Source organism: Eptesicus fuscus, chromosome 11 (assembly GCF_027574615.1).
Source record: "Eptesicus fuscus isolate TK198812 chromosome 11, DD_ASM_mEF_20220401, whole genome shotgun sequence".
NCBI lineage: Eukaryota > Metazoa > Chordata > Mammalia > Chiroptera > Vespertilionidae > Eptesicus > Eptesicus fuscus.
This window is the reverse complement of record NC_072483.1, coordinates 57,384,888-57,396,899: the sequence shown is the minus strand read 5'-3', so window position 1 is coordinate 57,396,899 and position 12,012 is coordinate 57,384,888. Positions and strand designations below refer to the sequence as shown.

General features: G+C 38.2%; 1 protein-coding gene across 2 annotated transcripts; it reads right to left on the bottom strand.

Annotated features, from left to right (window-relative positions):
• On the bottom strand, positions 1 to 11,470 carry DUSP19 (dual specificity phosphatase 19). Of its 2 annotated transcripts, none has more exons than XM_008138492.3 (4): positions 11,126 to 11,470; positions 7,120 to 7,166; positions 4,749 to 4,901; positions 1 to 1,683 (listed from the first exon to the last, which is right to left on the bottom strand). In XM_008138492.3, the coding sequence occupies exons 1-4, from the start codon at positions 11,349 to 11,351 to the stop codon at positions 1,444 to 1,446; spliced, it is 666 nt and encodes a 221-aa protein (XP_008136714.2). In that variant the 5' UTR covers positions 11,352 to 11,470; the 3' UTR covers positions 1 to 1,443. The 2 variants fall into 2 exon arrangements, with proteins under 2 accessions (XP_008136714.2, XP_027996663.1); XM_028140862.2 differs by having other exon boundaries at positions 1,610 to 1,683; positions 4,749 to 4,783; positions 11,126 to 11,417.
• Positions 11,471 to 12,012: the final 542 nt, after the last annotated feature.

Sequence of the window (12,012 nt, the reverse complement as noted above, 5' to 3'; positions counted from 1 at the left end):
TCAGCCTTGCCAATATGGAGACTTTATTTTTATTTTATTTTTTAAATATATTTTATTGATTTTTTACAGAGAGGAAGGGAGAGGGATAGAGAGTTAGAAACATCAGCCGCCTCCTGCATACACCCCACGGGGGATGTGCCCGCAACCAAGGTACATGCCCTTGACCGGAATCGAACCTGGGACCCTTCAGTCTGTAGGCTGACGCTCTATCCACTGAGCCAAACCAGTCAGGGCTGGAGACTTTATTTTTAAAAAACAAACCATTCAAAGCCTCTGGCCAGAGGTAAAATTGTAAATGATTTTAGGCTTTCTAACAATATATTTAAATTTTCTTATAAAACCATAACTCTTGTTTCCTTAAAATATGTTATCTAGTAAGATATTGAACTAGAATACAGATCATTGAACAAATGACAACTAAAAAACAAATTTTCAGTACAAAATGTTTTTCCACAGACCCAAGAAGATAAAAAAATTATGCCTGGGACCCCAAAAAACAGAATGCTAGGGATCCAAGATGAAAAACACACAATGCAAGAGACTAGAGCACCTAATTAAAGAACCATAAGCTCACAATAATGCAAGAGAAAAAATCCACACAAAAACTTATAAATAAATGCAGGGTATATAATTAAATTTTAAAAATAAAAATAAAAAGTGGGTACAAAAGGACATAAAAATTTTGGTGAATACTGTAACCACTATGTAAATATTGTGTAAACCTTCACATTTTGGTTGCCTCTTTTGGAAGGTTTACGGTATTGGTTGTTTTTTTTTAAATATATATATTTTTTATTGATTTCAGAGAAAAAGGAAGAGATAGAAACATCAATGGTGAGAGAGAATCATTGACTGGCTGCCTCCTGCACACCCCCTACTGGGGATCGAGCCGGCAACCAGGATATGTGCCCTGAACTGGAATCGAACCCGGAACCCTTCAGTCTGCAGGCTGATGCTCTATCCACTGAGCCAAACCAGCTAGGGCATGGTATTGGTTTTTAATCTTAAATTATTTATGAAGAAATTTATCTCCTTCTGAAATGGTAAGTCAAGTAGCATTTCAAGTTTTTTCCTTCCTGGATACAGTTGCTGGAATAGAAAAGTCTTAATCACTGATTTAACCTTTCCATGCTCTAACATAGATTTTTAAATTTAAGCATTTTTCCTTCTACAGAAATCAATTATTGGTAATACATTGTTATTCTCCCTTAGCAAATCAAAGAAGCATTTAATCACACATTATAATACCAAAGAAAACATGATATAATTTAAAAAATTATTTATATGCTATCTCAGGACAATCCATTGACTTTCATTTTCACTAAAAAAAAAAAAAAAGCAAGAGAAAAGGAAGTTTTTATCAGTCTACTCTCTAAAAAAGGGGAAAGGTGGTTATAGAGGCCAACTGAGAAACTAGTTGTCCATCATCTGCTAGAATGTAACTCATGAACTGTTGTCTCCTTCTAATTCCTGTATTTTGTCAGACTTATTGCTTTCTTTGCCCTCTTGATATGTACGAAGCTGTTCCATGAAGCCAGCATTTGGACATATGGAAGGCCTTGCATTTTTCACCAGAGAAAAAGCAGTGGTAAATGAGATTTCTTCAGAATTCATCAGGAAGCCTATTACAATTGCAGCTGCCCTGGAAACCCCTGCATTGCAATGGACTAGAACCACTCCATCCTGCAATAAAAATAAAACAAAACTCTTCATTATTAATTTAAGAAAGGTTATTAAATCAATAGTACATTCTTACACTATTAAAAATTATAAAAAACTAGAGGCCCAGTGCACCTATTCGTGCACATTGAAAGGAAATTAATTAGAAGGTGGCCGGCAGGACAGGGCTGGGTGAGACAGGCCGGACACACCCTGGAGCCAACCTCGCGTGGTCCCTCCCCCACCAGCTGCACCTGTGGCGGCGCTGGGGCTTGAAGGGCATCTGCGAAGTAAGCGGGGTCCCTCTGACAGGTGGGGTCCCTCGGCCTGGCCTGCGGGGATCGGGCCGAAATCCGCAGTCTGACATTCCCCAAGGGGTTCCGGAGTGCGAGAGGGCACTTTGCAAAGTTGCTGTCACTCAGCAGCTCCTGTGTTAAGCGTCTGCTCTCTGGTGGTCAGTGCACATCATACCTACTGGCCAGTTGGCCAGTCAGCCAGTAGCTTAGCCTTTTATATATATAGATATTCATCCTGTCAATTTATTCAATTATCAAAATACAACTCATTGTAAGGAAAGAATGGAAAAACCAATCAATCAACCAACACCTCCTCTTTCCAACTGCTAGGCTTGAAGTGCTTTGATGAGGTGTTTGGAATTCTGAAACAGTATCCTTTGTTAAACTGAAATAATCCAGTCAAGTACACATAAAAGCCTAATGAAGAAAACATAATCATAAACTAAACAGAAAGCCTGAGATATTCCATGTACACATAGTGTTCCTATAAAGATAGTGGCATTAGTTTGGAAATCTCTGTGTAAAATGATCAGCAAGGAAAACAATTTTCTACCTTTAGGTATATTCTGGAGGGAAGTTGGACAGCAGTCTGGTGATTGGGGGTTCAAGTATAGGAGGATATAGGGGGGATAAATGGTGATGGAAAAAAATTAAAAAAATAATCTAAACTTATGATGTAGTAAAATGACACAAATAGCTCATGACAATGTGAAGTAGAAAAGGTAACTAGACACCAGCATGAGGTCAATAAATGAATAACGTTTCAGGTAACTTGAAAATGATACTTTGCAAGTGAAAAGAGACACAGTGTAAGACCAAGGCTGATGGGGGTAATATTGCATTAATAATGAATGTGATAGATCTGATGGAACGCCACTGATACAGGTTGGCTTGTTTCAGGCTTTTAAAAAGTTAATGTTCTGAATGAAGTGTAGTGAACTGTGGGACACACTACAGAACTAGACATTTTAATTACTTAATTTCCTGATTCTTCTTTTGGTAAAAGATTGAAACAGAGGAAGGGGAAAAAAACAAAACTTAGAGAACTAAAAACTCTCTACCCAAAGCATATATTAGCAATACTATGTTTATAGCTCATTGACTTATTTTACTTTTGCAAGGCAGTTTTCTCAGATTCATAAATCTGTTGCAAAATTCCTTTCCTAGATCTGTTGTAACAAATTTGCAAGTGCATCTCATTTCAAGAAATCCAAGTGATCCACAACAAAATTAGTTAATATTTTGAAAATCCTCATATCAAAAAGACAATTTCAATTGTTTTCTTATCCTATATAATAAAAGGCTAATATGCAAATCGACCAAACGGCAGAACAACTGGTCGCTATGATGTGCACTGACACCAGGGGGCAGATGCTCAATGCAGAAGCTGCCCCCTGGTGATCAGTGCGCTCCCACAGGGGGAGCAGTGCTCGGTCAGAAGCTGGGCTCACAGGCTGGTGAGTGCAGCGGCAGTGGCAGGAGCCTCTCCCATCTCCGTGGCAGCGCTAAGGATGTCCGACTGATGGCTTAGGCCCACTACCCAAGGGCTTCTGGACTGCGAGAGGGCACAGGCCGGGCTGAGGAACCCCCCAACCCCCAGTGCATGAATTTCGTGCACCGGACCTCTAGTATATATATTAGTATATATATATATATATATATATTTGGAGTCATTTCCGGATATTAACTTTTTGTACAAGAAAAGCAAAACACAAATACTCACTATACACATATGAAACTTTTCTCACTTTGTACAATAGTTCATTTTTATGAGACTGAAGATATTTTAACCTTTTGCAATGGGATGTCGAGTGTGACTCGACACGGTTAGCATTAAATCCCGAGTAAAATAAAGGAATCGAGAAAAAAGCGAGTGCAAAGGGTTAAAATCATAGTATAATATCTGATGAAAACTTTCAAATGAACTTCTTTTTAAAAAATATGTTTTTATTGATTTGAGAGAGAGAGAGAGGAAGGGAGAGGAGGGAGGAAGGGATGGAGGAAAGGCAGAAAGGAGATCATTAAACAAAATTCAATTAAACTGGAGTCTACTGTTAACTGTCATTAATAATCAGGTGTTCCGGGAGAGTTAACTTTTTTCTGTAAGTGCTTCTACATTCCCATCTACTCATCTCACATAAAGTTTGTGAGAATTACATGCTGATTAAAAATGATGTCATTTCAGTCTAATTATGGGTAACGGCCAAAGCAGAAGCCCGGCCTGTCAGCGTGTTGACTTGGATCCAGTACCAAGATCGAAGTATTATACCATCAGTTGGTCTTCTACTATAGTCAGAGACCCAATGAATAGCTTCTTATCAGCTTTTCATACAATCTCTGAAAAGCAATACCCATTCAGTCCTTAGAGCACCCTAAAATTCTATTGTTAAAATGCACAGATTCACAATCCCTACTGTGGCCACAAAAATAAATGCATACTAATTTTCATAAATATATTAACCGAACTAGAGCTACCTCTATCCTGCAGTCCACTTGATTAGCTTACAAATTGATCAGTGGGCAGGTGGGTTATAAATTGTCAGAGGAAATCTAAGTACATACATACATGGGCATAGGAAGAGGAGAAATTAATTTTAAAAATGAATATATCATTGAGAAAAGAGCAATTAGAGAACTAAATAGTTGTAGGAATTCATGAAATATTGTTGGAGAGGAGATTTCATAATTGTTCTTTACATATTCACTACAAAAAGAATAAAAACTAAGTAATGGTCCCATATTTTAAAATTTCTGCTTTTGAAGAACTTTGGATCAAAACAAAACAAAACTTACCTTCATTTTTGCTTGTTCAATAAATTCAAAACATTCTGGAAAATAAGACAGGATATTGGTTTCGGGCAGATCCAGTATAGAAATGCTCTTATATATAAAGTCACTGAGGAAAGCATTTTCAACTCCATATGCAACATTGAGAATATGAGTCACCTTAAAGATAAAAAAATAAAGGATGATTTTAAAAAATTCTCGTGAAGTAGGTTAATTAAAAAGAGGCTGGGATGTTGAGATCTGTAACAAGAATACACAATTTAAGCATGACGCGTACGTAAATAATATTTCCTCAAGAAAGCCTGATCTGATGCTTCATCCCTCACCGAGGCGCTATTTCTATATATTTCCATAGCACTCTCTACTTTTCCTATTATAACCCTTTCTCCTTAGAGATTGTTTGTCTCCTTCATTGTATTAGAAACTCCACCAGTTGTTTAACTTACTCGCTATTATTATTATTATTTTAAATTTAAATTCTTTACTGTTTAAAGTACTACATGAGTCTCCTATTTCCCCCATTGACCTCTCCCCCACCACCCCCATCCCCAAATATATTCTTATTGATTTCAGAGAGGAAGGGAGAGAGATAGAAACATCAATGATGAGAGGGAATCATTGATCAGCTGCCTCCTGCAAGCCCCCTGCTAGGGATTGAGCCCGCAACACAGGCATGTGCCCTTGACCGGAATCAAACTCAGCACCTTTCAGTCCACAGGCCGACGCTCTATCCACTGAGCCAAACTGGCAAGGGCACTTATTCACTATTATAAGTAAGCATTGTGAATGAGCAGTGACCTTGGCACAGAAAGTACTTAAAATATTTGTTTAATAAGTCAATGGATGTCCATATAAAAAACTTAAATAAGGGAAGTGTGTCAGCAGCACAAACTTCCCTTTTGATAATTATTTCCTCTTTGTAAGCACATGGTTCTCCAGTGTGGATGCACATTAGAATCACCTGGTGAGCTTTTAAAACTATCAAACCCAAAGGCTCTGATGAATTAGTGTGGGTGAAACATGGGATGGCTATGAAAGATTTTCTTTCAAATGGTGCACATAAGCAACCTCCTACTCCATATATGCATTCAAGCCCTTTCCTAGAGCCCACCAAGCATATGGAAGGAGCCATGGAAAGTCCTCTAAGAGAATCCAAAGGCTACAAAGACAAGAAAAATGAGTCACTGTTTCTTGTCATAACATGCTTCTCATTGTATTTATTATTTCTTAGCATATGTCTTAGTTTTTTTAAAAAAATATATTTTTATTGATTTCAGAGAGGAAGGGAGAGGAAGAGAGAGATAGAAATATCAATGATGAGAATCATTGATTAGCTGCCTCCTCCATATCCCCTACTGGGGATCAAGCCCAAAACCCAGGCATGTGCCCTGACTGGGAATCTAACGACGACTTCCTGGTTCATAGGTTGACACTGAGCCACACCAGCCAAGCTGCATCTTAGTTTCAGAGAGGAAAGGAGAGGGAGAGGTAGAAACATCATTGATGGGAATCATTGATCAGCTGCCTCCTGCAAGCCCCCTACTGGGAAACTGAACCTGAAACCCAGGCACGTGCCCTGACCAAGAATCAAACCATGACCTCCTTCCTGGTTCATGGGTCGATGCTCAACTACTGAGCAACACCGGCCAGGCAAGAGCAACGATTTTTATTTTATTTTATTTTATTTTTTTAAAAAAAATATTTTATTGATATTTTACAGAGAAGAAGGGAGAGGGATAGAAAGTTAGAGACATTGATGAGAGAGAAACATTGATCAGTGCCTCCTGCACACTCCCCACTGGGTATGTGCCCGCACCAAGGTACATGCCCTTGACCGGAATCGAACCTGGGACCCTTGAGTCTGCAGTCCAACGCTCTATCCACTGAGCCAAACCGGTTAGGGCAAGAGCAACGGTTTTTACTTGAAGGTGGAACAAAGTGATTTGGAAGAAGCAGGGAATATCCAAAAGAAAGCAACCCTGCCTCTCACCCATGAAGTAAATGAGTGCTAGGCCCCTTTTTAGGTTCAGGAGACACAGAAATGAGCAAGGAGTAAGATCCTTGCTCTTAAAATCAGATTTTGAGATGAGAATACATTCTCTGAAACAATTCAAATGAGGCAATGCGGCGAGTTGGGAGGCAGCAACATGAGTCAGGGTAGGCCTTCCTGAAGGTATTACTTTTCAACTGAGACCTTATGACACAGTAGGCCATACTTAGATCAGGGCAAGGGGACTGCAAGTTCAGTAATCTATTCCTTCTGGTCCCGTAACACTCTGTTCTCCTATAGCTCTTCACACCTCTGCTTTGTATTATTATCCTCAGTAAACATATTTTTCCCTTTTTATACATGGTGCCAGGAAACATGTTTTTTTACCTTGTGCTTTTTCAGTGTATCCAGATCATGAGCAGCATCTTGTGACCCTATAAGAAATAAGTCGTATCACCTTGAACATGAAAATAATCATCCTGACTTTTTATCCAGTTTTTGCAACAATTCTGTTATTTATTTATTTTATTTATTTTAAAAACAACAACTTGGGAGGACCTCATTCCAACTTTCTGAAAGACAATTTGGTGATAGCTATAAAAATACTCATGTTGTATATACTCTTGGACTGTGATTTCCCACTTCTAGGAATTTGTCCTAAAAGTTCTGGATGTTACAAAGATCAGCTATTAGGATGTCCATCATAGTATTGTTTGTGATACCACAAAAATAAAACAAACAACCCAATAGTAGGTTGTTTTTAATCTAGGTTTTTTTAAAAAAGCCCGATAATAGGGATTGGGTTAAATAAAAGATGGTTCAATTGTGTAGTGAAATATATACAGATATTAGATAGGGCATGGAAATATATTCCCAATATATTAGGTAATAAAAGCAGGTTACAATATACTATCATCCATTTTTGTAAGAACAAAAAATGTGTATGCTTAAAATGGGACAGGAAGTATAGAGAACAAAATGTTAAAAGTAGAATTACAGGTGATTTTTTTTTCCTTCTTTCTGCTCATTTGTATTTTTCACAAAAAATATTTGTTTTGAATTTTTTTTAAAAAAAGAATATCTTTAAAAAGACTTAGTACCAGCTGGTTTGGGAACACCCACTAGATTAAAGCAAGCACTGCGGGTCTATAGAATTCCACCCACATTTTGTGCACCGCTAGTGCTGTATCCTTTTGCAGTTTCTTCCTGTCAAAGTTTGCTTTCCAGATTTCCCACACTTGGAGAATGACTCTAGTTAATAAGCAAATTCTTACAAGTGAATAACTAGTTAAAATAAAGTGAAAAAAAATACAATGAAAAAATAGGATACTTATTATTCAAGTATTTTACTTTCCTGAATTGGGTTTTATTTCCATAAACAATGTTTTTCTTACCTTACCTATCTGGGAAATCTGCCAGCTTCTCTGACATGGTTTTAGGTAGCTGAAAGGCCAGTAAGTGGGCTGGTTGGTCAATATTCTCTTGGTAATACAAAGCTCACAGGCTCCTCACTGAGCTTTATTTTGCTTAAAAGTTAGCCTATCAAAATATTAACATTTGTTAAAGCTGAATGGTAGATACACAATTGCCTGTTATAGTATTGTCTGAAATTTTCTATGCATTTGAAATACTCCGTAATTAAAAAAATTCTCAGCTCTCTATCAGAAGTCCTTACCATCTCCAGAGAGGGGAAATGGGATCAGAAAAATTAATTGAAATGTGATGGTTTAACATGTATTCATTTTTTAAATAATAATTCTACTTTGACAAGTCCTTACCAAAAAAAAAAAAAAAAAGAAACATGCAATAGAAATTCTTTCCTATTTTCACCCTAAACTGTCATTATTATATTTATCAAAGCTGGATACTTTGATCATTTCCATTACACACACACACACACACACAGACCCACACACACATCAAAAGGAACAGGTCTATTATACTTTAGAGTTGTCTGCCATATTTTGAAAGTGACTTCCAGAATATGAGTATGTTGATATGAATTTAGTATTCTTTTTTAAAATTTTTTTTTTATTGATTTCAGAGAGAAAGTGAATGTGGGTGAGATAGAAACATCAATGATGAGAGAGAATCATTGATTGGCTGCCTCCTGCATGCCCCACACTGGGGATGGAGCCTGCAACCTGGGCATATGCCCTGACTGGGAACTGAACCAGTGACTCTTCAGTGCCCGACTAACTGAGCCATGCCAGCTAGGACAAAATTTTCTACTTTTACAAATGAAGTTCAACTGAAGAAAAGTCCTTGTTATAAAAATATAATCTGCAAAGCCTAGGACAAAAATTCTCACTAACATCTTTTAGCAACCATAGTTCAAGGGCCTATATGAGATTTTTGAAAGGTAGACGCTTGTTTGAATTTATGAACTAACTGAAAAAGACAGATTATACTTTTAAAAGACAGAATATATTTTAAACTTATATTTTAGAACGACAGATTATATTTTATATAAACATATGTATTATATTTAGCTCTCCAATGTCTTTATTCTCCACCAAAAACAAGTTAATTGGCACGTAGTGCTGGGTTGGAGTTGTGTAGTTTTGAAGAGGTGAAAGAAGCTGTTGGAGGCAACCTAGAAACAACCCCCATCTCCAGAAAGAAACCTAGTCTGGTCCAAAACAACCCCTGCATCATTCATGTGGAAGAACTTTAGATGCAACCATCCAAGGTCCCTCAGGAATAAGGCACTTGTAACTAAGCAGGAAAAGGTCCCTCTTCCTCTCAGAAGAAAGGAGGTTGTGTCTGATTAAAAGATCTCATTTCCTGGTCCAGAGAGGGGACCAAATAAGGACCCGTTTCACAAGCCCCTCCAGAACTCTCCCAGAGTCCTGGGAAGGATCCCAATGCCAATATGAGAACACTACCTTGGTCAGCTCACTTTGGATACGTCTAGATAAAAAGTAATAATAAGCAAAATTTAAAATTCTCCAATAATTTCAAACCATTATTACTACAATGGAAGCCAAATAACTGAAAAATGTGCCTGGATATATATCCTTTCCTAGGTGTGCAAGTCCTGGGTGAAGTTTCCAGACTAGCTAGATAAACCCACTTAATTTTTCACTACTGCAGAAACTAGTTGGAGATATTTATTTGGTGAATTTAAAGATAGCTCATGTAACAATTCATATAATACACACCACAATCACAACTCATATGTATACTGCAATTGGTTTCAAAAATCTTTCACACACATATACACACACAACACAAAAGCCCTTTTACAACAACCTCAGAATAACCCTATGAGATAAGCAGATTCTGTTACTTCAGCTTTACAGATGGCTTTTAGGAGGACCAGAGAGGAAAAATGACTTGCATTAGTTCATCTAGTTAAGTTAGAGGCAGCGGCGGAGCTGAAAACCTGGACTCCCTGAGGGAGTCTGTATGTTCACAGAGAGCAGGAGTCAATCAGACTTGAGCTTGATGTCCAGTTATTAAATACTGGTGTTTTAACCTTGTGCAAATTACTTAACTGATCTTAAATCCAGTTCCCATCTGAAAAATGGAGCTGATGATCACTACTTCAGAGTTTTTAAAAGGAGTGAGATGCTGTGTGTATTTTGCTATTTCTGACTCCCAGGCCAGGGCTTTCACTCAAGAATGGCTTGGCTGCATAAATACTGACAAATTTATTCATCTTTCCAATTCTTAATTTCTCTACTCATAAATGAAAAAGAATTCAAACTAACTTGAAAAAATTGTTGACTATTTTTTTAAGACTACTGTACCATAGTCTTGCCAAGCTAACAAGTTTATACATTTATAACTGTGCTTCGTTTGCTATTTGTGGACTAATCTTCGTATAGAAAAATCAGTATTTTCCATAATACAAAAAGTCATAAAACCATCAGACTCATAGCTATAAAATAAAGTCCACCTTTTCCTTAACATTCTATAAATAGCCACCATGGACAGAGGTGGTCACAGGAAGCGTGCCTTCCTTACGGTTTGTAACAGCAGAACAGGCAAACAAGCACTTGACTATTTCAAGTACTATTCTATAACTTTAAATTGAAACTTGAAGTTTTTTCCTAATAAAAGCATTCTTTTTCATTTGGTTTTTAAAAACTATATCCTTTTATAATAACACTCCCCCCCCCTACATTAGTGTGTTATTCTCCAGAGTTAGAAAAACAGGAAGAATCTTTTCCTAAAATTCAAATACCAGGTGCTACGTGCTACTAGAAGCTATACTTTCTATGGGGCAGAAACTTCTCTAGCTAGCTGATGGAAGTCCCGTGTCCAAAAAAGGAAACGTTTTAACTTTTTCGGCAGGACAGCTGGTAATACAAACTATTAATATATTAAGGTAAACAATGATAAAATAATATGATCAAAGGACTCAATGACAAATCGATATACTCACCCACGAGCAACCATGGCTTAATAACGCCAACTTGCAGGTCCAAGCTAAGATCCTGCACATAACCACAACCACCCCCACTGCTCGGCTCTACTTCTTCCACAACATGAATTCTGGCATCTTTCCATGTTTCTATAATTTTCTTTCCAGTTAGCGTTGTCACCCTGGTGCATTGCTTCCTGAGATTATTCCGGGAGAATGCTTTAATTTCCTGGTTAAGGGAGTGCATTACATGAGCAGTGACTGGGAACAAATACAAGCAAATCCAGCCAGCACAGAAAAGGGCTGAACTGCTTGGCCCTTGGTGCTCAGGTAACAAATGCAGCCCCAGGAGCGCACAGCCCGCCAGGTGACAACAGCGGCAACACCCGGGAGACAGAGACTTCCGGCTCCTCCTCCCCTCCTGCCCCTCCCCCCCCGCGCCTCAATGTAAGACAAACTTTGATTGGCCTTTGAGAAGCGGGCGCCGATTGGATGCCCTTGGGCCAACGGAAAGCCTGCGTTTTCCTTGCAGGTTCAAGGAATCCGCTAGTGTTTTCTCTCTCCTGCTGTTTAAATCTAGCTTTATTTTCACGCAGAATGGTAAAATAGAAGACTGCATTGGAGAGAGGGCTGGTATTTCGAGCTCTTTAAAAGCAGTGATTTTCTATCTAGGTGGGCGGGTGAATGATATGGGTTGCAATGATATTGCTCCCGCTTTATAGTGCAAACCTCCCTGCTTCGAAGAGCCTTCCTTTCCTGCCCGCCTGCTTTTAGTCTAATCCAGGGGGGCTACAGCAGACATTCAAAGTTATTTCTCACTTTCTGCCCTTCATACTTCCTCTTGTTGCTGTTACTGCCCAGAGGGACGTTTACTAGATTAAAAACTATTTGTAAAAAGGAGATATATG

Bases quoted from the DNA above. Each gene is read 5' to 3' on its own strand.
- DUSP19 (XM_008138492.3), bottom strand. From the start codon at position 11,351: ATGCACTCCCTTAACCAGGAAATTAAAGCATTCTCCCGGAATAATCTC. The intron at 4,902-7,119 runs GTAAAAAAACAT...TTTATCTTTAAG, and splicing joins ATACACTGAAAAAGCACAAG to GTGACTCATATTCTCAATGT. The intron at 1,684-4,748 runs GTAAGTTTTGTT...TTTTTATTGCAG, and splicing joins TTGAACAAGCAAAAATGAAG to GATGGAGTGGTTCTAGTCCA.